This window comes from Stigmatopora argus, chromosome 13 (genome assembly GCF_051989625.1).
Source record: "Stigmatopora argus isolate UIUO_Sarg chromosome 13, RoL_Sarg_1.0, whole genome shotgun sequence".
Classification (NCBI taxonomy): Eukaryota; Metazoa; Chordata; class Actinopteri; order Syngnathiformes; family Syngnathidae; genus Stigmatopora; species Stigmatopora argus.
The window spans coordinates 17,481,269-17,506,404 of NC_135399.1; the positions used below are offsets into that span (position 1 = coordinate 17,481,269).

Consider the following 25,136-nt stretch of genomic DNA (forward strand, 5'->3'; position numbering starts at 1 on the left):
TAAAGAGATTTGCCATGATATTATCGCAAAGTCGTTTTTTTTGTTTACAACCGTATTTTTTTTACCCAGGTTTTGTATATTTGCGGGCACCCCGGAGCAAGCCGCGGGAGAGTCTTCCGTCCCGCCGTCCTGCCGTCCTGCCCTGTCACGGCCGCTCGCGTCCACCAAGTAAGTTTGAGGCGCGCGCGAGTGAAATGTCAGCGGCGGCGTTGTTGAATTGTTAATAATTGGTGCCCGTATTTGCTTTGCAATCATTTAAATGGCTAATCCGGCATTTTCATAAATGTTGCTCTAATGAAGTGAGTGAGTCCGCCCGCCGTCTCTTATGAATACACATGAAGAAGAAGCAGACAAAGGGAGTGGGAGTCATTTGAATAGTTACATTACAGTTGTACATAATTTCTCTCCATTAAATATGCTAAGACGTTTGATTTTATTTGTATACCCACGCACGGTTATACGCCGCGACACGCGTGAGGCCAACGGATATGACCCTTTTTTCAAATGACATTAATAAACATCAGAAGAGTCCGGGGGCATTTGCGTGCCGCATACTGGAAGACTTGAGCTAATGTCTTAGTTTACCTTATTTTTTGAGGAGGGGGGGTCTTTGCTCTAGTTTTTTTTCTTAGCTATTATTTAAAAAGGGCTTTAGGGCTCATGTTTAAACTTTTACTTTTCTCTTCTAAGGATTGGATTTGCTTCAATAGAACTTTTTTTAGTCCCCTTGCAAATTTACAAAAGTATAATTTCAGGTATTTTTGGTGTGGTCTGATATCAAATTCTTCAAATAACATTTTATTTACAGACTTAAAGTACTGTATATTTAATGACCTCGTTTGACCTTAAAGATCATTTATTTTAAATCCACTTTTCTATTGGTTAGCACTAAAAATATATTTATTCATTAAGAGCTCAGCATACTAAAAATATTGCTATTAGATTATTGAGAATGCAAATCACATTTGAAGACTTTTGGATTTTGCCAGTTAAATATTTAGCAAAACGGAATTCATGTGAGGCTATTATTCAATTTTGTGTACTCAATTTATGTATTTGGCATTTGATTTTGTTTATTTTAAAACCATGTTAAAATTGCGATTTTTTTAAAAGTAAAACATTAATGACAATATAGTGAAATTATTTTTTATGAATTGGCACATGTATATCATGTTTAATAATGAATGTCAAAGCAAATCTAAACATAAAATAGGCCTGAAAATAATCAATGAAATATAATAACATCCCCTTTTTTCAAGTGTAATTACTGTTTGGACTGTATAGTTGAAGGAGGCATTACAATGATATGCAAGAGGTAAAATTTGAATATTTATGACGGAATCCATCAGCTGTTTGGACGGCCGCATTAATCAACGGCCCCGGGTCGGCTTTGGAATCCAAATAAAGGCCACCCGCGCTTCTTGATCCCCACTAAAATGTTTGGACAAAGTGACAAATGCGCGAACGGCGCTTCTAACCTCCGTACGTCGACTCTTTTACGAAAAAGAGAGCCCAAGTGTTGTTGAGCGGCTGAATCGTCAAAGTTGAATGAATATGCAAGAGTCCAAATGGAGCGCTACGCTAAAAGAGAAAGACATTAGCATGCCTTTGAAACCCGAGAGAGTGCCGGCCGGCCGGACGGACGCGGAACGAGAGCCATCCGTGCGCACTTTGGAATGTCATTTGTATGCGCAAAGTGAGAACAAGTGAGGCCAGAGGATGTGAGGGTCCAAGTGGGGGGGTCCAAATAGGGGGGGTCCAAGTGGGCTTGCAGGTGGAGTTCTCGTCAGATCAAAATGGAACTTTTAACACGTCGCGCGTCTGCAAATGTGGAAAGGTCTCTTCTTTTTGGAGTCTGGAAATGAGTGTTTTATTATTGGGCTCAAGTCGTTTTCTTAACTGGGAAAGGTTATTTTTTTAACTGTATTTCCTCCTTTGTCCATTTTTTAAAAGCTTTGGGAGGGTTCATTCATTTTGGATCATTTTCTATTGGTTTTTGATGCTTCTAGATGGCTTCCTGCTGATTTGGGGGCATTTCTAGGTGACTTGCTGTTGGCTTTGTCGGCATTTTAAGGTTCGCTATTATTGAATTGAACGCTTTTATTGTCATTATACAAGTAGAATGAGATTTTGTAATTTACGGGCCGCTATTGAAGGGTCGTTTTGACGGCAGGCGGCGTCAAATGAATGGAAATTGAGCCAAGTACGCTTGTCGCAAACATTTGGTTTGTCGAAAAAAGAAAGCATTTAATCCCAGATGCGCTTCAAAATGGCCGTCAAGCAGAACAACCCAGATCCAGGCCCCTAGGGGACCACTCCTGGCCCGCCATCTTCACGTTTGCCTATTACAGTGGGTTTGCGCTAATGAAAGTGTCGATTCCCGTTCGTTTGTTGGGTGACCTGCGTTTGATTTTGGGGGGTGAGGGGTGGCGCCCTACGCGCCCCTCTCAATTATGCATGCTGATGACAGTGCGATGGAGTCCTCTGAATTGTAAATCCCCACAATTATACAGTCCATTGTCTATTCATGATTTCAGTACCCAATGGGGAATTATGTAAAACTCCCTCCAAAGTGGACGGCGGCGTGTAATACGACTTGCCATCCCGTTCATGCAATGCAAATATACATCGGGGCGCACCGCCATATTTAAATGGAGCCTGACCCGCGTGCCGCGCGCCATTAGGGCAGATGAGCCACGATAACCGCTAGCTAGCGCGCGCTAATCCTCGTCAACGTTGCTTCCTTCTGGAAAAAAAAAAGTCAACTGGCTTGTGGACAAATGCCAATGATTTCTTTGATTCATTTTCTCAGCCGGTTATCCTCACTAAGCTCGCGGGGGTGCTGGAGCCCCTCTCAGCCAACAAGGGCGAGTAGCAGAAGTCTACCTAGAATTGATGGGCAGCCATCGCAGGGCGCTAGTTGACGAAAAACCATGCCGACATGTCAAACATATTGTTGTCATCATTCATTTCAGATGTACTGTCATTATTTTTTGCGTAAAAAAATGAATTTGGTGTTCAAAAAGTCAAACTGGAGTCTCGAGAAAAAAGGGGTGGTCTTATATTCGGGTCAATACGGGAAATTTCAAGGGCAGATTTACATCACACCAACGTTTCCCATTTTCCTGGGCTGGTTATTTTATTTTTGTATTTTTTTCCTCTCGTCATAAGGCGTCTGGCCTCATCCTCATTCACCCCGTCGCCTCTTTCGTCCGCCTCGGCCCGTCCCGGCCGGCGTCAGGTATTTGTTTAGGAATCTCTCGGTGGAAATGACACTCCATCTCCGGCGCTGCCTATCAACACACAATTATCACGGGCAATCATGCAGAACAGTGTTCAATTCAGCTGGAACTCCCGCTCTGATGACACGGCGGAGTGGGAGGCACGACGCCCGCCACATTAAAAGCTGTGGATGTAGCACATCGTAGGACAGCAGATTTAAAAAAAAAAAATCTTATTAGGATTTCATTCAAACCAGGAAGTGAAGCAGATAAGGAATATCATTCCTGGGAGACTTGATTTTATTAATGTATTTATTTTTTTTGGCAGGTAGAGCCTGAACTAATCATGTGATTATATCTTACATTATATTAGCATCTGGCAACCTTGGCGGTCTATCTTGCCGTGACCCACTGCTCCATTGGCTCAAAATTTTAAATAAAAAAAAAATGTTTTTCCCTTTTACTACCCATCATTCAGGTCATGTGCGTATTTAACTCTATTTTTATCAAAGGTTCCGTGTTGAACAATCCTTAAATCACGTGTTTAATTGTTAGAATTGAACATTTTCAGCAATGATATCACATACTTGATATACAAATTTGTTGAATTATCACGCTCAAAATGGACTTGTCATTTTCTCTGAATAATGAATAGAAATTCCATTTAATTGTTCCAAGCCCCTCCCAAATTAACTCATTTTAGCTTAACTTCATTTTCATATCAAGATTTTTTTGTTTGCTTTTTATTTGTTTTTTGCAAAGGATAAATACTCTCTATTTACATCTGTTTACGTATTTTCTTTTGTCTTTGTCTTCTGGCGCTTTGCATTGTTTTACAGCGTTTAAAAAATGTAGTCTTGTGTGATTGCTTTAAATTTGAATTCCTTTGTTTAACACGGTTGACCTCCAACCAGCAATGAGCAGTTTGAAGCCTCATTTTTGAACAATGCTTCAATATTTTCTGGGAAAAAAAGACCCTCGACAGCCTCGTATCTCCAAAGACTCGCAATTCTGCTCCATCGTATCTCAAGTCTTCTCCGTAATTGACGACTTGATTGGCCCAGAAATGACCGCATTGGTCTGAGCTGGCCTAATGAAGATTATATATACACGTACGTACAACATTCATGCTTCCACTATTGTGTCCTTTTCAGGAAGTGGTGTGGACACCCTCGGACTATAAATCCTCTGTGAATCTCGGAGGTGTGAATCCCCATTTTTGCCGGCGATAGCGAGACGTACGTCTAAAATGACTCCAACCTGGAAAAGAAGCGCACAGTCGATTGAGACGCACGAGATTGGATGGCGGCGTCCATTCATTCCCGATCAAATGCTCCATTCATGAGTGAAATTAGCATCCGTCTGTCAGCCGGGAGGTGTGAATTTTCTCATCTTCTTCTCAACTTGTGATGAGATGCATAACACCACATGCGCTCCACATGGAGGCTGAAGAAGCAAATCGGGGGGCATCCCTCTCTCTTCCCTTTTCGGGATGGAGGACGTGGGGGACGCTCACCCGGTGCTACATTGCCCTCTTGTGGCCACTCGGAGACTTTCACCCTCTCCCACTGACTTTTCGGACCGGTGGGTGCCCCCCTCGTCCATGCCAGGCCCCCCGAGAAGAACATTTTTGGAGCGCCCAACATAAACCACAGAAAGCCCTCATTCGTAGACATATTTATTTTGTTTTTACACTGAATATATTGTATATTTAACACGTCATATCATCCACACGACGTCTAGACAATGTTGTATTTTATCATTATTTGCTGTTCAATTACAACGTTTTTTGCTTTACAATGCAGTAAACCGATTAAAGGAAGCTGCTTTTAGAACATTTGAAAAAAAAGGTACTAATGATGTTATAACGGATTCGTGAAGCGTTATTTTAAAAAAATTAAATGGTGCCAACACATGCAAAGATAAAGGAAAAACAAAGGAAGAACAATTCACACAAGGAGGAGGAGGAGGAGGAGGAGGAAGAGGAGGAGGATTCCATATATATATAAAACGTTAAAACAAAACAAACATTGTAAGAATATTTAGTGATTATCCACCAGTTATCATGCAAATGGTTAACAACGGGGCTTGGAACTTGATAGACCTCTGTTAAATAAAATCGACATTCTGCCTTTAAAAAGATTTTAATTGGCTGTAAATTCATTCTAACATTAGAAGACGATTGAATTTTAAATATTCATTGGTTTACTGTTGGAAAAAAATAATCTAAAGCGCTAGAAATAAGAAAATTGTTGGTGTGATAATATGGTGGTTTACAAAGCCGTAATCTTCGAAGGAAGTAGCACTTGTTGTTGGAGACTTTCCAGTCATTACATTTTTTTTGGTACAGTACTCTGTTTTATTCTGGACCTAATCCCAATCTCTATTGCTCCCCTTTAGCGATTATAGACTTTGACGGTTCGGCCAATGAGGAGGAAGAGAAGACCGGCCAGCAGAGAGAAGAATATCCCAACGGGGGCGAACATGAAGGAAAGGCCGTAGTTGAGGGTCAGCTGGAAGTCGGGACACGCCCTCCAACGTTGGTAATCCACGTAAACGTCCACCACGTCCAGCACCTCCAGCCACAGCACGTACATCACCACCACAAACAGGAGGAAGACACCTAAAGGTGAGGAGGATTGTTTGGGTCACTTTCTTTCACTTGACCTTACAGTGGGCGTGGCTAAAGAGTGGGGGATTTTTCTACCTTGACCATCATTACATTTAGAAAAACACTGAAATGAGGGAAGGACACGAGCAAGCAAATCTCACCTGAAGCCAAGAAGAAGCCACCTCCCGTTTTGTACAAGCAGTGGCTGGCGAAGGGAGCAGCGCAGATGACCAAGAAACCCGCCAGCACCACGGCCGCCACGCCGATGAGCATGAAGATGCTCCAGAAGCCTCTGTAGACTGAGACCGGACCGCAGCGGTCACATGGGAAGGCCACAAAAAGCCAAGTTGTGGACACTTACCGATGGCCGATTGGTAGGCCGTGGCGTTGTGGGTCTGGTGCGACACCGGGAAGGGGAACAAGTAGGAGTGCATGCACACTTTGGAGTGAGGTTGATTGGCTGTAAGGAGGGAAATGGAAAAGGCCACGATGGAGAACCCAAGAAGAACTTTGTTGGCTGACATACTATGTCACATATTTGAATACACCAGCCTTGAAAATGGAGCCCATATTTGAAATCTTGACTTACTGAACCAAAGCGTCCATAGCAGGTCTTCTTCCTCTTGCCCGTTGCCTCCAAAGGAACATCTCCAGAAGAAGCCCTCATGGTACAAAGTCACAGCACCGGTGCTATTCCGTACTGGCATTTCCCCATCCTGAAGGGGAAAAAAGGAATTATTAGGGATGCTTACTTAGTGTCATCAAATTGGGGGCCATTGGTGGTGGCCTTGGCAACCTTTTTTCCCCGTTCTACCTCTAGTGGCCATCAGGGCTTCCCACCGGGCACAATCCAAAGCGAGTTGTGTCCTCCTGGGTGATATTTAATCCCACCTCAATCCACTACTGGGACCCCTGCTATTTGTTTTTCTATCAACCCGAATGCTTTGAATAGCCGCACCGGCACTTAACCAACTACGAGAGCGATTACACGAAGAAGCCCCACTTCACTTCATCTCCTGATTGGAGCTATCAGACTTGGAGAACCCACTTGAGATGGGACACAGAAGCCCCTACAAAGTGCGTGACAAATATCTATTTTTTCCTAAAGACACTGTATTCTTTTGAGTAGTTTGACAGTATCCATCTCCACGTGTTACTACACCATTTGTGTTCCAAATTCATTCCCTTCTTCTTCCTATGCCCTGTTTTGACGCCCAAAATTCACAAACATGGATATGTGTCATCAGGAATGGCATCCTGTTGCGATGGGACAAACCCAAAGTCGCAACAACACACTCAAATGATTATTTTTAGAACAATTTCACTCATCTAAAAATGTCTTCAGTCCGTTTTACCATCAAATACGGCCCATCAATCCATGACGACGGCTTTCCCTGCCAACGACTCTAATCGTACGTCCATTTTGACCCAAAATATCCAGTTTGATCCCCTATGATAGATTTATTATTAATACACTTTAATCAAACAGGGAGACATCTTTAACATACTCTGGCTACAACGTGCAAGGAAAATAGGAAAATCACTCCCAATTCGCCTTCGTCCAAGAGGATTCTGAAGAAACGGCATCCTCCTCTGTCCATTTAGTCGCGCCATACTCAAAGCATTTAATGTAATCTGATTCAAACAATTGCATAAGCTAACCGAATAACCCCATTAAGGTCAAAAAACAACTGCCACAACAATCTCATATTAGATCGAAACCAAAAACACCTGCGTAAGATTTTGCACAAGTCAGCATACAATGCGACCCGAGCGGATCGGAAACCAAAACAACAGCGTAAGAATTTGCACGAATAAGCATATAATTTCTTTATAAGGTAAACAGAGCGACCATATTTTTAAACAATAATGCGATTCTCGCCATCTGCCGGAATCCAAGTCAAAGCAATTTAAGAGTCCCTTGTAGATCTTCATTGCCAACTCAGATCAACAGGAACAAGGTGTCCTGTTCAGTCAATAGTCCTGAAAACAATGAACTGGCCTCGAAAGCAGCTGTGGGGGAAAGTGTCCTCGTGCTTACTTGGTCCCAACATAAAGCACAAATTAATATATAGCTTCTTAATGAACATATAGTAACATCCCAGAATAAACCCCACACCCTACCTCCACAGAAGCGCTGTCACGACCAGGAGGCGGCGGACGACAGCTTTCCGAGGCCAGCAGCCAGTAATCCGTTCCGAACGAGAGGAGGACGAAGACCACCGCCAGTGCCCCGAAAAGGCCGGCAAAGAACAATGCCACGTTGAGCTTCATGCCAGACTACGGGGAGGGGTGGGAATGAGGTCTCGCTGCCACTCGTGGAAGCGCCCTCCGTCGAGCGCCGAACTGGACACGTGACGATGTCGAGACGTCGGGGCTCACCCACGCCAACGCGTCAAGCTCATCTAGTTTGTATGACAGTTGACTGTTTGGTGCACATGACTTCTATCTAGACACCCTCCACCCAACGCACGACCTCTATGCTATTTTGAGGTCTGAGTGAAGGCAGCTGCTGGGCAAACACTCCAACTGTTGCGGGATTGTGTAGGGAATAGGACCGGCAGCAGCAACTGGACACTCAGGGTCGCGTGGGGAATGTCAGGGTGAGAATTTGGAACATTTTGCCTCCCCAACCCAGTGCACGTGACACAGAAGTTTGGCCTCAGTGATGGTTCTATCATTTGTTGTCTACAGCTTTTGAACTATAGGAGGCCATTAAACATTGCTTAAACTTAATTTGGATTTAATGAGGCGTTCAAGTACATTGTAATCCGTTGGCTTCGGAGCCTATTACACTTTAATGTGACAGAATCAAGTCATCCGTCAATATAGGTTGAAAGTTACGTGACAATTTGAGCTAACCTGCTGGCTGCCCTACTAGCGTCTATTTGGCATATTTAGCAGGGAGCCTTTATGTAGGCGCTTGACTCATTTGCGCACTCGTGACAACATTTTAAAAGTACTAAAAAAGCCAACAAACTGGTCCTCTGTGCCATCCAGTGATACTCAACAAAAAAAGTCTAATGTCAATATATTAAACGTGGTAATGCAACATCTTACTTTAATTTCACTGTATAAAGTAATGTAGTATTTTGCGTTACTATAGTATTTTTCTGTTGTTGCTGAGTTTGTCCGCTAGGCGGTGCAACATTCTCACCACACCATAATAATCAAATACCTACTAGTAGTACATAAATTAGTTTTGTTGACTGATTTTTTTAAAAAAGCAGATTTACTGTGTAAATAAGATACGCATATTTAAATAGAGAAGGAAATCCAAATCTTTTTTCCATTCATCTTTGGCTCAGAATTTTTTTTTTTCTCTTTGAATATCTGTTCTTTTTTTTTTTTATAATAACTTAATCTTCTATCTAGTCAAAGCACATTTGAACACTTATACAATACACTAAATTGTAATGTTAATTTAAAAAAACATAAACAAATGAATGAAACTCACTTCCGCATTGACGTTTTTAGATGATACCAAGTGCTCGTAAAAACACGGGGTGGTCGGACCGTTCTATTCGGGGTTTGTCGCTACAAAACATCTACCAAGACTCGTTCGCCACCTCCGTGCCACGGTACAATTTTCCACGTTGTAAATTCCAACTACGTCAAGCTGGATTTCCTTTTAAAGACGATACAGAGGGGATCATTTATCCGCCACCCCCCTTTATAGGGAGCAACGGCAGACTTTGTCCGTGAAACTTGGGTCCCGAGTCGGATGAGCGCTTCCGCATTGGCCGCCGGTAGCCGTGCGGTCACAGCGGCACGATGAACAACCACAAACGTAGCACTTGGTATCAAAAACGCCGAGGACGGACGAGGATTATTCAATGTGTCTATGTAGTTGGCTTTATGGTGAGTAAAGTCACAATAGCTAAAACACCTGAATGCTATGTGCTCTTTCCAAACACGCTTTTTACCCCATTGTTGTCAAAGTAATCAGTTAATGCAAAGTCGTTAAAAAAACAATAACAACGATCACATATAACATGTCATGTTCTTTTATTTTATTGTTTATCCGAACTGTAAATGCTTTTTAGATGAGGTGAATTTGACCAATCTAAAGCATCCAGATGATGCTCCTCATTAGAGGTTGCCGTGGCAACTCAAAAAAACTGCTTGATGAGGGTCTGATGTTTCAAAACATCCCTGTCACTCAAATGTGTCGCAGGAGGAAACACTTCCGTTGTGTTGTATGGACGTGCAGTACTTGAAAATGTAATGCGCCGCATAAAAAAAAGAATAAAAGAGGCTAAAAGTGGAAAATTGCGTTCGGCGCTCTTGTCAGAAGACGTAATGACACGCCATGAGGCTTCAATCAGGAGTTTTTCCAACAAATCAGGCTCTGCTTTAATCTCAGAGAACCCTGGTTTAGAAACACATTTTCTCATGGGAAGTCATGGAACTTGGAAGTAAGATTTCATAAGAGTAAAACATGTGAAAGAGGTGCAGAAAGATGCAGTTGACAAACCTGTTGTTTGCTCGCCTCAACACTAAAATGCCTCATCTGACTTAATCCTTGCTTTTAATCACTCGCTATTGTTGATCTTTTGGCTTTTTTAAAGGATTTGTTCGGGGTGAGCATGATCATCCCGTTGCTGAGCCATCACGTCAAAGCGCTGGGAGCAAGCCCCACCGTCGCGGGTATCGTCGGTAAGATTTTTTGTTTCTTTCTTTTGGATTTATAGTATCCAACGACTACTCGAACAAACTCATTTGATTCCCTTGCATTATTATTATTATTTTTTTGCAGGGTCCACTTATGGCGTCTTGCAGCTGTTCTCAAGCACAATCGTGGTGAGCACCCACTTTTTTTCTTCCCTTTCTCAGTTTATTTGCTCCTAACCAAGGTCATCATTTGCATCCTAAATGTTGCCATACAATTTAGTATAGATGGCGTCAATAGTGAAGAGTTCATTCGCACCATTCAAACACACTTTTTAAGAAACTATTTTACGCGAGAACGGGACGAGAGGCGATGGATGGATGGGTTTTAAGTATTCCATCTGATGCAATATTCTCAGGCCTGACATGGGCATAACTTTGGAAGGTCATGCGACCAATTAGGCCAATAAGAGGGCGTCTGTTGCTCCTAGCAGCGGAAGGAATCTTGTCCGCAAGAACACGCCAAACTCACTCTGGCCTAATTGCATTATGGGTGTTTGCGCGCACGTGCGTGTGTGTGTGTGTGTTTGTTTGTGTGGAGATCAGGTGAAAATTGAATACAACTGTTCGTGTTGTGCCTTAATAGGAAATACAGTCTTTACTAGCTACTACTATACTTATATTTATCTATATATCACCACTAAAACAAACAGAACAAAGAAGTAAAAGTAAAAATGTCGAGCAAAACACAATGAAGAGCTCAGTTTTTGATATTAGTTTTTTTTTATGTTTACTTATTCAAAAGAAAATAATGAACTCTCCAGTTTCCCACATTGATGTCATTATAGTGGCAACAATGTTTGAGTGACCAGCTCCATCTAGAGTTCAAACTGAGAAGTGCAACAGACCAAAGATGGTGTTTAATCCTGTGCTTACCATACTTGATCTCATCTCATTTCATTTTCTGAACCGCTTTATCCTCACTAGGATCGCGGGGGGTGCTGGAGCCTATCCCAGCTGACTTTGGGCCAGAGGCCGGGGACACCCTGAATTGGTAGCCAGCCAATCACAGGGCGCTATATACTTGATATTTTCATCAGTTCAATCAAAACTTTGAACAGCGCTGGCTTGAAACAAGGAAAGCGGAAGGTCAAAGGTCATTTCACCATTTAGAAAGGCTTATAAATACTGCATATTACTCTCAGTTTTATATCGTTAGAATGTCAATTTGAATTCAGCAAAGGATGATGTCACGTGTCATTTTCCCATATTATTTTCCCCTTTGTTCTTTTTTTTTTTTTTTAAAGTACGTATTTAATGTTTGGTCCTTTCCGGTTTTCAGGGCAGCTGGAGTGACGTGGTGGGCCGCCGTAAGTCTCTGCTGACCTGCTTGCTGCTGAGCGCTCTGGGCTACGCCATTCTGGGAACGTCCACCAGCATGGCTTTGTTCGTGCTCTCGCGGATCCCCGTGGGTGAGTATCGATCGAGCCTCCGTCAAAGCGTCAACGTCACTTTTGCTCCGTTTGATGATAGTCCGTACGTACGCCACCAGTCATTTGACCCGTTTAAAGTGTCAAAGAAGGACGAAAAATAAAAGAAGCCATAAAAAAAAATCTGATGAAACCACTTAGCTGCAAAGGGAGATTTTTGGAGTTAATTGATGGTTTGCGTTCTGTAAAGTACTTTGGTACGATGGTTTAAAAAAAAAACCTGGCTTGTCATTCCATTATTCTATTTTCCTTCATGATGAGTGGCATGTTAATTAAGCTACTGTACTGCTGCTGTGCGTACATGTGCAAGTTGCTATTTTTAACACAGTAGAGAAACTCACATTTCAGTGGGAACTGTGTTGTTGTTCTTCCTTTTTTGCCAGTGCATCAAAATCTGGAGTTAGTGCGCCATCTATCGGGGAAACGATGGCATTGCAGGGGAAAGGGAAATGAATGAGGTCATTGATTTTTACTATAATTTGGACAATGTCGACGGGCCGGATTAAAAAGCCTAACGGGCCGTATATGGCCCGCGGGCCGTAGTTTGCCCATGGCTGGTCTAGTCATTCATTGGCCACCCGTGGTAGCATAACAGTGTTGTTAACGTGGGCGCCCTGTGGACTGTCTCCCTCCCGTCTCAGGGCTGTTCAAGCACTCCCTGTCCATCTGCAGAGCCCTGCTGTCCGACTTGGTGTCCGAAACAGAGCGCCCACTAGTGATGGGACACTTCAACGCCGCCTCTAGCGTGGGCTTCATCCTGGGTCCCGTGCTGGGGGGCTACCTGACAGAACGCGAGGGCGGCTTCTACACCTGCGCCTTTGCTTGCGCCGCCATCTTCCTCCTCAATGCGGGTGGGTCAACTCATTTTTGACTCTTTTATTTTGCTTCCCCCTCGCGTCTAGATTCTGTCATCATATTTGGTTGTTGCGAGGCGGCCCGGCCGCCGAGTGGTTAGCGCGTTGGCCTCGCATTTCTGGGGTCGTGGGTTCGACGTTTGCAAATACACGCAATTGGCATGCGTTTCTGGTTCCAGGTCTGGTGCGGATGCTCCCCTGGGGCGACATCCTCCATCACTGCGACGGCACGGCGCGCTCCAGCAACGGTTCTTCTTCCGGCGAGAACCACGCGGCGGCAAGGGGCGACTCGGAAACGGCGGTTCCCATGAAGCGGCGCCCCCTCTGGGGCCAGCTGTCCTCGGTGGGCTCCAGGATCCGCATGGTGGCCTCGTCCGACGCGTGGGACCTGTTCCTGGTCCGCCTGCTGATGGCGGTGGCCATCATGCTGTACTACAGCAACTTCTCTCTGGCCATGGAGGAGCGCTTCTCCCTCAAGCCCAAGACCACGGGCTACCTCATCAGTTACAGCAGCACGCTGGGGGCCCTGGGCGGCTTCCTGGTGGGGCCCGTCACCCGGCTGTACGCCGACGACACGGCCGCCCTGCTGCTGCACTCCACGCTGCTGACCTTCCTGCTCCTGTCGCTGTACACGGCGGCGCACAGCGTGTGGCAGGTGCTGCTCAGCTCCACCTTCTTCGCCATCTCCACGGCGGTGGGCCGCACCTGCGTCACCGACCTGGAGCTGCGGCGGGGAGGGGCGCGGGCCAGCGGGACGCTGATCGGAGCCGGCCAGTCGGTGACGGCCGTGGGCCGCGTGCTGGCGCCGCTGATCTCGGGCGTGGCCCAGGAGTTCAGCCCCCGCGGCCCACCCGCGCTGGGGATCCTCTTGGCTCTGGCGGCCGTGGCCGTGCTGCTAGTTCGAATCCCCCATTGGAACAGGAACAGGAAGGGGCGCGCGAAAATGGACTGAAGGAGACTGACGTGGATTTTCTGTCCCAGTGTGCCAACGCGACGAGAGCGCCTTTTTTATATTTAAGTTATTTTTTACCACATTTTTTTTTTACTTTTAAGACAATCGCTCTATCTGAGGATGTCTTCGGAACATTTCGCAATGTCATTCGGGGTGTTTCAAAATGTTTCGCCCCATTTCGTAGGCCAATAATTTTGACAATTTTCGTTAGAATGACCTCAAATTTTCTTTTCCTTCTCTGCTGGCCTAAAAAATATCTGAATCACAGACTGATGTTAATTATTTTGATCCATGAATACTTATTAAATAATTCCAAATTGTCTGTCGGCTTCCTTTCATTGCTGGTTGTGCTGCTTCCTTATTTGTGTTATCATATTTAAGCATTTAACCAATCACATTTCAGCCATTATTTGTTGCCAGGTTTAGACATCTATCTGGAGCCCTTCACAATCAGTTCTATGGGCGCTGTAGTTTCGATAAAACTTGCTTTAACCAATCAGATTTCGAGTTGCCTTTATTATTCTAATTGTTATTATTCATTATTGACTTATTCTACCAACATAATGCAATTTTTACAAATAAATCATTCATTGATTCAATAATTTTCTGTACTGCTTTTCCTCGCGGTGTTGCTGGAGCCTATCCGATGGGTTGCCAGACAATCGCAGGGCACGCAGGCAACGACAGCTGGGCTGCTCATTAAACTAATTGACTTCAGGTGCCAGGCGCATTGTACCTCGGACCGGTTGCTCGTCAGTCAGGTAAAACAATGATTATGAATTTTATTTTGATATCTTACGAGTTGTTTACTTGTTATAATGAACAAGTGTGCGTTTATTTTTGAGGTGAAGCGCTCTGGGTTTATTTTGAGGTGAAGAGCTGTGGTCGCCGTGTTGAGCTCCTGTAAGCAAGCGAGGGTTAACTAACCCCAAACCTCAATGTTAAATTCTAATGTTATTTTGCTAAATTATGTCTTGTTCGAGCATTCATAAGAACCAATCGGCGTTCTTAACGTGCTGGTTATTGCTATGGGGTTTAAACGGTCTTTCTTGTGTATATATCACGTTAATTAGCGATTAGTACGAGGCTAGCGCTAGCCGCGAGTGGCTAATCGCTACCCTAGCAGAGACTTCACGTGATATACTAACTGTAGTTATACTTTATTGTGGATGCTAAATGTCCTTACTCCTATCATTGTGTTTGTATAAAACACTGATTTGTCCGTGTGAATGGGCTAAACGGCTTGTCAAGTGTTTTGCTCAATTATGTTAAATGGGGGGGGGGGGGGGTCTGTAGTGGTCTGAGTGGTTAGCGCGTCGGCCTCATAGTAGGGCCACCAGTTCAGGGTGTCCCCCGCCTCTGGCCCGAAGTCAGCTGGGATAGGCTCCAGCACCCCACGGGAGTGAGGATGAAGCGGTTCAGAAAATGAGATGAGATGTTAAATGCTATGCGATGCGATGCTAAATGTTAAATTTTATTGATTCACACATAGTATGGCCTGCATTGGTTGTAGTGTATGTACATGATGGAAATAAGGCTGCAAGTGTTTGTTTAGAAAGCAGACCTAACTAACTCTGTCCCTATGTGGCTTTTCAGCTTTGGCCCAAAAGTTCACGCACAGACGTCTTCTTCCTGGTGAACAGCGGCTTGACTCAGAGCGAGTTCCAACAGCCCCGGAAACTTCCTGTCTGACTGACCAACCAAATGACCAGCTGCCTGTCCGCGCACCCAGGACACCAAAGTGGAGTTCAACCTGGACGCTCACCGGCCGCCATCCGCTGTGGATTTTGGACACCATTTTTTCGCCAAGGATTTTTGGACACTTTTCAAGATTTTTGGACACTCTTCAGGATTTTTGGACACTTTTCAGGATTTTTGGACACTTTTCAGGATTTTTGGACACTTTTTTTCTTCCCTGAGGATTATTGGACACCATTTTTCCCTTGAGGATTTTAGGACACTTTTTTTCTTCCCTCAGGATTTTTGGACACATTCCAGGATTTCTGGACACTTTTGGACTTTTCAAGATTTGTTGGACACTATTTTTCCCTTGGGGATTTTTGGACACTTTTGAACACTTTTCAGGATTCCTGGACACTTTTGGACAGTTTTCAGGATTTTTGGACACTTTTGAACACTTTTCAGGATTTCTGGACACTTTTGGACACTTTTCAGGATTTTTGGACACTTTTGGACTTTTCAGGATTTTTGGACACTATTTTTCCCATGAGGATTTTTGGACACTTTTGCACACTTTTGAATACTTTTCAGGATTTCTGGACACTTTTGGACACTTTTCAGGATTTTTGGACACTTTTGGACTTTTCAGGATTTTTGGACACTATTTTTCCCATGAGGATTTTTGGACACTTTTGCACACTTTTGAACACTTTTCAGGATTTCTGGACACTTTTGGACACTTTTCAGGATTTTTGGACACTTTTGGACACTTTTCAGAATTTTTGGACACTTTTGGACTTTTCAGGATTTTTGGACACTATTTTTCCCATGAGGATTTTTGGACACTTTTGCACACTTGAACACTTTTCAGGATTTCTGGACACTTTTCAGGATTTTTGGACACTTTCCAGGATTTTGTGGTTACTGTCAAGGCCCCCGTGGGCCCCAGGTAAGCCCGCCTCGTGGCGGGGACGCCAGGACGCCGGGCCCCCAGGACGCTTTGTACACTTTCCAGGATTTCTGGACACTTTTGGACTTTTCAAGATTTGTTGGACACTATTTTTCCCATGGGGATTTTTGGACACTTTTGGACACTTTTCAGGCTTTTTGGACACTTTTGGACACTTTTCAGAATTTTTGGACACTTTTGGACTTTTCAGGATTTTTGGACACTATTTTTCCCATGAGGATTTTTGGACACTTTTGAACACTTTTCAGGATTTCTGGACACTTTTGGACACTTTTCAGGATTTTTGGACACTTTCCAGGATTTTGTGGTTACTGTCAAGGCCCCCGTGGGCCCCAGGTAAGCCCGCCTCGTGGCGAGGAGACCAGGACGCTGGGCCCCCAGGACGCTTTGGACACTTTCCAGGATTTCTGGACACTTTTGGACTTTTCAAGATTTGTTGGACACTATTTTTCCCATGGGGATTTTTGGACACTTTTGAACACTTTTCAGGATTCCTGGACACTTTTGGACAGTTTTCAGGATTTTTGGACACTTTTGAACACTTTTCAGGATTTTTGGACACTTTTGGACACTTTTCAGGATTTTTGGACACTTTTGGACTTTTCAGGATTTTTTGACAATTTTTCCCATGAGGATTTTTGGACACTTTTGCACACTTTTGAACACTTTTCAGGATTTCTGGACACTTTTGGACACTTTTCAGGATTTTTGGACACTTTTGGACTTTTCAGGATTTTTGGACACTATTTTTCCCATGGGGATTTTTGGACACTTTTGAACACTTTTCAGGATTCCTGGACACTTTTGGACAGTTTTCAGGATTTTTGGACACTTTTGAACACTTTTCAGGATTTTTGGACACTTTTGAACACTTTTCAGGATTTTTGGACACTTTTGGACACTTTTCAGGATTTTTGGACACTATTTTTCCCATGAGGATTTTTGGACACTTTTGCACACTTTTGAACACTTTTCAGGATTTTTGGACACTTTTGGACACTTTTCAGGATTTTTGGACACTTTTGGACTTTTCAGGATTTTTGGACACTATTTTTCCCATGAGGATTTTTGGACACTTTTGCACACTTTTGAACACTTTTCAGGATTTCTGGACACTTTTGGACACTTTTCAGGATTTTTGGACACTTTTGGACTTTTCAGGATTTTTGGACACTATTTTTCCCATGGGGATTTTTGGACACTTTTGAACACTTTTCAGGATTCCTGGACACTTTTGGACAGTTTTCAGGATTTTTGGACACTTTTGAACACTTTTCAGGATTTTTGGACACTTTTGAACACTTTTCAGGATTTTTGGACACTTTTGGACACTTTTCAGGATTTTTGGACACTATTTTTCCCATGAGGATTTTTGGACACTTTTGCACACTTTTCAGGATTTTTGGACACTTTTGGACACTTTTCAGGATTTTTGGACACTTTTGGACTTTTCAGGATTTTTGGACACTATTTTTCCCATGAGGATTTTTCGACACTTTTGCACACTTTTGGACTTTTCAGGATTTTTGGACACTATTTTTCCCATGAGGATTTTTGGACACTTTTGCACACTTTTGAACACTTTTCAGGATTTCTGGACACTTTTGGACACTTTTCAGGATTTTTGGAGACTTTCCAGGATTTTGTGGTTACTGTCAAGGCCCCCGTGGGCCCCAGGTAAGCCCGCCTCGTGGCGAGGACACCGGGACGCCAGGCCCCCAGGACGCTTTGGACACTTCAGGATTTTTGGACACTATTGGACACTTTCCAGGATCTTTGGACACTTTTCAGTTTTTTTGGACACTTTTCAGGATTTATGGACACTTTTGGACACTTTTCAGGATTTTTGGACACTTTTGGACTTTTCAGGATTTTTGGACACTATTTTTCCCATGAGGATTTTTGGACACTTTTGCACACTTTTGAACGCTTTTGAACACTTTTCAGGATTTCTGGACACTTTTGGACACTTTTCAGGATTTTTGGACATTTGAACACTTTTCACACTTTTGGACAATTTTCAGGAACTTTGGACACTTCAGGAACTTTGGAAACTTTTCCAGGAACTTTGGACACTTTTCAGGATTCTTGGACACTTTTAAGGATTTTGTGGTTACTGTCAAGGCCCCCGTGGGCCCCAGGTAAGCCCGCCTCGTGGCGATTCAGCGGCCCTGGCCGCCGTTCAAAATTAGCCGGGACACAACGGGACGTTGCGGAGATCACGGCCAGAAGGTGAGTAGGCCGGCGGGTGTTCCCCGTGTGCCGTCGCCACGGTGACGACCAAGGTGCATTTCTTGTTACTGGGGCAACCGGGAGATCGGGGTGACCAAGGCGCGAAGGGGACGCCGGACCCCCGGGGGACGCCGGACCCCCGGGAGACGCCGGGCCCCCGGAGGACGCCGGGCCCCCGGAGGACGCCGGGCCCCCGGAGGACGCCGGGCCCCCGGAGGACGCCGGGCCCCCGGAGGACGCCGGGCCCCCGGAGGACGCCGGGCCCCCGGAGGACGCCGGGCCCCCGGAGGACGCCGGGCCCCCGGAGGACGCCGGGCCCCCGGAGGACACTAGGACGCCGGGCCCCCGGAGGACACTAGGACGCCGGGCCCCCGGAGGACGCTGGTGAGTTTGTAATTTACCCCCCCCCCCCTCCTCCCTCCTGACCAGTGTGACCTAACTCCGCCCTTTGTGTACTAACACTGTAAACTGTCTATACTTCCGCCAGGGTCAGGACGGCAGCGGCAAATACGGCCCGCCCGGACCCAAAGGGATCAAGGTAAGCGCAAAATTCCCCACTCCTTGCGCTAGCTAGAAGAGGGGCTTTTTGAACCACCAATGGAAAAAAAGAAACATGCACCCTTACTTGTGCCTGCCATTGCTCGCTCAGGACGCCGCCATGTTACCTAGGGTTGACAAACTAGACCGCCTCAGACGCACTTCCCGGTTGTACTGCTCACATGACTTCCTTTTTGAATTTGTCTACCTGCAGGCAACACCCTTAAATGCAATCCAGCAATCGATTCATACAGAATGTCAGAAATACGACGTGCGATTACTTTTATTTAGATTTTTCCTTCAAAGTAACACATTTGTACTCCCTATGAAAATGGAGGGGAAAATTGTGAAGCAAGGGTGTCATATATGAAAACAGTTGTAAAATTCAACCATTTTAAGACAATTTTAAGGGTACGGCTTATGCGCGGCGGCGGCTAATATGGTAGCTCATTGACGCGGGATGTTTTTGAGGTTTTTTCCCCCCCAAACATTTCTGCATATAATGTTCTTATGCCGCGGTCCATTCACAATTGGACGTCTATGGTTGTCGATGGCACTGAAGGTGTTCCTACGCCGTTGTGTTTTTCTAGGGAGATCCAGGCATCCCCGGTTTTCCCGGGATCACGGTGGGTGCTTTCTTTCGTCTTGGCCCAGGGGAAGTCCTGCCTTTTGACAAAACGGCGCGAGCCACGCCTACTTTTCTGCTCCCAGGCAAAAGCGGAGCACAGGGTTCCAAAGGGATGCCGGGACGCCGGGACGCAAAGGCAACCGAGGTCGCGGGGTAAGCGTGCGCCTCAAAAAGGCCGTTCTTCCCCGTAATCTTTCTTCACTTTTATTGTATCTGGCAGTGTACCCCCTCCAAGGGTACTCGTGGAACTTCGGATCCCCGGGTCAGCCGGAGAGCGACATATAGTAAGGCTTTTTTCTTAAAAAACGACATAGTAGAGTAAGGCTTTTTTCTTAAAAAATGACCATGTATAGTAAGGCTTTATTTCTTTAAAAAATGACATAGTATATTAATGCTTTTTTCTTAAAAAAACAACATAGCATAGGAAGGCCTTTTTTTCTTAAAAAAATGACATAGTATAGTAAGGCTGTTTTCTTAAAAACACGACATAGTATAGTAAAGCTTTTTTCTTAAAAAAATACATAGTATAGTAAGGCTATTTTCTTTAAAAAACGACATAGTATAGTAAGGCTATTCTTCTAAAAAACGACATAGTAAGGCTTTTTTCTTTAAAAAAAGTCAGTATGGTAAGGTTTTTTTCGTAAAAAAATGACAATGTATAACAAGGCTTTATTTATAAAAAACGACATAGTATAGTAAGGCTTTTTTCTTTAAAAAAACAACATAGTATAGTAAGGGTTTTTTCTTAAAAAACGACATAGTATAGTAAGGCTTTTTTTCTTAAAAACGACATAGTATATAGTAAGGCTTTTTTTCTTAAAAAACGACATAGTATATAGTAAGGCTTTTTTTCGTAAAAAAATGACAATGTATAACAAGGCTTTATTTATAAAAAACGACATAGTATAGTAAGGCTTTTTTCTTTAAAAAAACAACATAGTATAGTAAGGCTTTTTTTCTTAAAAACGACATAGTATATAGTAAGGCTTTTTTTCTTAAAAAACGACATAGTATATAGTAAGGCTTTTTTTTCTTTAAAAAAAGACACAATGTATAACAAGGCTTTATTTATAAAAAACGACATAGTATAGTAAGGCTTTAAAAAAAACCAACAACAACATAGTATAGTAAGGCTTTTTTCTTTTAAAAAAACAACATAGTATAGTAAGGCTTTTTTCTTTAAAAAAAAACGACATAGTATAGTAAGGCATATTTTCTTTAAAAACGACATAGTATATAGTAAGGCTTTTTTTCTTTAAAAAAGACATAGTATAGCAAGGCTTTTTTTCGTTAAAAAAATGACACAATGTATAACAAGGCTTTATTTATAAAAAACGACATAGTATAGTAAGGCTTTTTTTTAAAAAAACAACATAGTATAGTAAGGCTTTTTTCTTTTAAAAAAACGACATAGTATAGTAAGGCTTTTTTCTTTAAAAAAAACCGACATAGTATAGTAAGGCTTTTTTCTTTAAAAAACGACATAGTATAATAAGGCTTTTTTCTTTTAAAAAAACGACATAGTATAGTAAGGCTTTTTTTCTTAAAAACAACATAGTATATAGTAAGGCTTTTTTTCACTAAAAACGACATAGTATATAGTAAGGCTTTTTTTCTTTTAAAAAAAGACATAGTATAGCAAGGCTTTTTCTCGTAAAAAAATGACAATGTATAACAAGGCTTTACTTATAAAAAACGACATAGTATAGTAAGGCTTTTTTCTTTAAAAAAACAACATAGTATAGTAAGGCTTTTTTTCTTAAAAACGACATAGTATATAGTAAGGCTTTTTTTCTTAAAAAACGACATAGTATATAGTAAGGCTTTTTTTCTTTAAAAAAAGACACAATGTATAACAAGGCTTTATTTATAAAAAACGACATAGTATAGTAAGGCTTTAAAAAAAAAACAACTACAACATAGTATAGTAAGGCTTTTTTCTTTTAAAAAAACAACATAGTATAGTAAGGCTTTTTTCTTTAAAAAAAACGACATAGTATAGTAAGGCTTTTTTCTTTAAAAACGACATAGTATATAGTAAGGCTTTTTTTCTTTAAAAAAGACATAGTATAGCAAGGCTTTTTTTCGTTAAAAAAATGACACAATGTATAACAAGGCTTTATTTATAAAAAACGACATAGTATAGTAAGGCTTTTTTCTTTAAAAAAAACAACATAGTATAGTAAGGCTTTTTTCTTTTAAAAAAACAACATAGTATAGTAAGGCTTTTTTCTTTAAAAAAAAACGACATAGTATAGTAAGGCTTTTTTCTTTAAAAAAAACCGACATAGTATAGTAAGGCTTTTTTCTTTAAAAAACGACATAGTATAATAAGGCTTTTTTCTTTTAAAAAAACGACATAGTATAGTAAGGCTTTTTTTCTTAAAAACAACATAGTATATAGTAAGGCTTTTTTTCACTAAAAACGACATAGTATATAGTAAGGCTTTTTTTCTTTTTAAAAAAGACATAGTATAGCAAGGCTTTTTCTCGTAAAAAAATGACAATGTATAACAAGGCTTTACTTATAAAAAACGACATAGTATAGTAAGGCTTTTTTCTTTAAAAAAACAACATAGTATAGTAAGGCTTTTTTTCTTAAAAACGACATAGTATATAGTAAGGCTTTTTTTCTTAAAAAACGACATAGTATATAGTAAGGCTTTTTTTCTTTAAAAAAAGACACAATGTATAACAAGGCTTTATTTATAAAAAACGACATAGTATAGTAAGGCTTTAAAAAAAAAACAACTACAACATAGTATAGTAAGGCTTTTTTCTTTTAAAAAAACAACATAGTATAGTAAGGCTTTTTTCTTTAAAAAAAACGACATAGTATAGTAAGGCTTTTTTCTTTAAAAACGACATAGTATATAGTAAGGCTTTTTTTCTTTAAAAAAGACATAGTATAGCAAGGCTTTTTTTCGTTAAAAAAATGACACAATGTATAACAAGGCTTTATTTATAAAAAACGACATAGTATAGTAAGGCTTTTTTCTTTAAAAAAAACAACATAGTATAGTAAGGCTTTTTTCTTTAAAAAAAAACGACATAGTATAGTAAGGCATATTTTCTTTAAAAACGACATAGTATATAGTAAGGCTTTTTTTCTTTAAAAAAGACATAGTATAGCAAGGCTTTTTTTCGTTAAAAAAATGACACAATGTATAACAAGGCTTTATTTATAAAAAACGACATAGTATAGTAAGGCTTTTTTTTAAAAAAACAACATAGTATAGTAAGGCTTTTTTCTTTTAAAAAAACGACATAGTATAGTAAGGCTTTTTTCTTTAAAAAAAACCGACATAGTATAGTAAGGCTTTTTTCTTTAAAAAACGACATAGTATAATAAGGCTTTTTTCTTTTAAAAAAACGACATAGTATAGTAAGGCTTTTTTTCTTAAAAACAACATAGTATATAGTAAGGCTTTTTTTCACTAAAAACGACATAGTATATAGTAAGGCTTTTTTTCTTTTAAAAAAAGACATAGTATAGCAAGGCTTTTTCTCGTAAAAAAATGACAATGTATAACAAGGCTTTACTTATAAAAAACGACATAGTATAGTAAGGCTTTTTTCTTTAAAAAAACAACATAGTATAGTAAGGCTTTTTTTCTTAAAAACGACATAGTATATAGTAAGGCTTTTTTTCTTAAAAAACGACATAGTATATAGTAAGGCTTTTTTTCTTTAAAAAAAGACACAATGTATAACAAGGCTTTATTTATAAAAAACGACATAGTATAGTAAGGCTTTAAAAAAAAAACAACTACAACATAGTATAGTAAGGCTTTTTTCTTTTAAAAAAACAACATAGTATAGTAAGGCTTTTTTCTTTAAAAAAACGACATAGTATAGTAAGGCTTTTTTCTTTAAAAACGACATAGTATATAGTAAGGCTTTTTTTCTTTAAAAAAGACATAGTATAGCAAGGCTTTTTTTCGTTAAAAAAATGACACAATGTATAACAAGGCTTTATTTATAAAAAACGACATAGTATAGTAAGGCTTTTTTCTTTAAAAAAAACAACATAGTATAGTAAGGCTTTTTTCTTTTAAAAAAACAACATAGTATAGTAAGGCTTTTTTCTTTAAAAAAAAACGACATAGTATAGTAAGGCTTTTTTCTTTAAAAAAAACCGACATAGTATAGTAAGGCTTTTTTCTTTAAAAAACGACATAGTATAATAAGGCTTTTTTCTTTTAAAAAAACGACATAGTATAGTAAGGCTTTTTTTCTTAAAAACAACATAGTATATAGTAAGGCTTTTTTTCACTAAAAACGACATAGTATATAGTAAGGCTTTTTTTCTTTTTAAAAAAGACATAGTATAGCAAGGCTTTTTCTCGTAAAAAAATGACAATGTATAACAAGGCTTTACTTATAAAAAACGACATAGTATAGTAAGGCTTTTTTCTTTAAAAAAACAACATAGTATAGTAAGGCTTTTTTTCTTAAAAACGACATAGTATATAGTAAGGCTTTTTTTCTTAAAAAACGACATAGTATATAGTAAGGCTTTTTTTCTTTAAAAAAAGACACAATGTATAACAAGGCTTTATTTATAAAAAACGACATAGTATAGTAAGGCTTTAAAAAAAAAACAACTACAACATAGTATAGTAAGGCTTTTTTCTTTTAAAAAAACAACATAGTATAGTAAGGCTTTTTTCTTTAAAAAAAACGACATAGTATAGTAAGGCTTTTTTCTTTAAAAACGACATAGTATATAGTAAGGCTTTTTTTCTTTAAAAAAGACATAGTATAGCAAGGCTTTTTTTCGTTAAAAAAATGACACAATGTATAACAAGGCTTTATTTATAAAAAACGACATAGTATAGTAAGGCTTTTTTCTTTAAAAAAAACAACATAGTATAGTAAGGCTTTTTTCTTTTAAAAAAACAACATAGTATAGTAAGGCTTTTTTCTTTAAAAAAAAAACGACATAGTATAGTAAGGCTTTTTTCTTTAAAAAAAACCGACATAGTATAGTAAGGCTTTTTTCTTTAAAAAACGACATAGTATAATAAGGCTTTTTTCTTTTAAAAAAACGACATAGTATAGTAAGGCTTTTTTTCTTAAAAACAACATAGTATATAGTAAGGCTTTTTTTCACTAAAAACGACATAGTATATAGTAAGGCTTTTTTTCTTTTTAAAAAAGACATAGTATAGCAAGGCTTTTTCTCGTAAAAAAATGACAATGTATAACAAGGCTTTACTTATAAAAAACGACATAGTATAGTAAGGCTTTTTTCTTTAAAAAAACAACATAGTATAGTAAGGCTTTTTTTCTTAAAAATGACATAGTATATATTAAGGCTTTTTTTCTTAAAAAACGACATAGTATA

The 25,136-nt window shown here is 40.7% G+C and overlaps 2 protein-coding genes and 1 long non-coding RNA gene across 3 annotated transcripts; 2 read left to right on the forward strand and 1 right to left on the reverse strand.

The window, feature by feature from the left end:
• Positions 1–65: 65 nt before the first annotated feature.
• On the forward strand, positions 66–8,552 carry LOC144087454 (uncharacterized). Its single transcript, XR_013304752.1, has 3 exons — positions 66–168; positions 5,622–5,850; positions 7,965–8,552. It is a non-coding gene; the product is annotated as an uncharacterized LOC144087454 (long non-coding RNA).
• On the reverse strand, positions 5,565–8,226 carry tmem182a (transmembrane protein 182a). Its single transcript, XM_077617920.1, has 5 exons — positions 7,995–8,226; positions 6,422–6,583; positions 6,194–6,292; positions 5,994–6,131; positions 5,565–5,844 (listed from the first exon to the last, which is right to left on the reverse strand). Exons 1-5 carry the CDS (start codon positions 8,104–8,106, stop codon positions 5,618–5,620), a joined length of 738 nt encoding a protein of 245 aa, XP_077474046.1. The 5' UTR covers positions 8,107–8,226; the 3' UTR covers positions 5,565–5,617.
• Positions 8,553–9,132: 580 nt separating the features above from the next.
• On the forward strand, positions 9,133–13,739 carry slc67a2 (solute carrier family 67 member 2). Its single transcript, XM_077617689.1, has 6 exons — positions 9,133–9,693; positions 10,404–10,491; positions 10,592–10,635; positions 11,786–11,915; positions 12,575–12,784; positions 12,967–13,739. The coding sequence occupies exons 1-6, from the start codon at positions 9,607–9,609 to the stop codon at positions 13,737–13,739; spliced, it is 1,332 nt and encodes a 443-aa protein (XP_077473815.1). The 5' UTR covers positions 9,133–9,606.
• The last annotated feature ends 11,397 nt before the right edge of the window (positions 13,740–25,136 follow it).

Bases quoted from the DNA above. Each gene is read 5' to 3' on its own strand.
- slc67a2 (XM_077617689.1), top strand. From the start codon at position 9,607: ATGAACAACCACAAACGTAGCACTTGGTATCAAAAACGCCGAGGACGG. The intron at 9,694-10,403 runs GTGAGTAAAGTC...GCTTTTTTAAAG, and splicing joins TCTATGTAGTTGGCTTTATG to GATTTGTTCGGGGTGAGCAT. The intron at 10,492-10,591 runs GTAAGATTTTTT...ATTTTTTTGCAG, and splicing joins CACCGTCGCGGGTATCGTCG to GGTCCACTTATGGCGTCTTG.
- tmem182a (XM_077617920.1), bottom strand. From the start codon at position 8,106: ATGAAGCTCAACGTGGCATTGTTCTTTGCCGGCCTTTTCGGGGCACTG. The intron at 6,584-7,994 runs GTCCGCCGCCTC...GATGACACTAAG, and splicing joins GCTGGCCTCGGAAAGCTGTC to TAAGCATCCCTAATAATTCC. The intron at 6,293-6,421 runs GTAAGTCAAGAT...CCCTCCTTACAG, and splicing joins GCTATGGACGCTTTGGTTCA to CCAATCAACCTCACTCCAAA.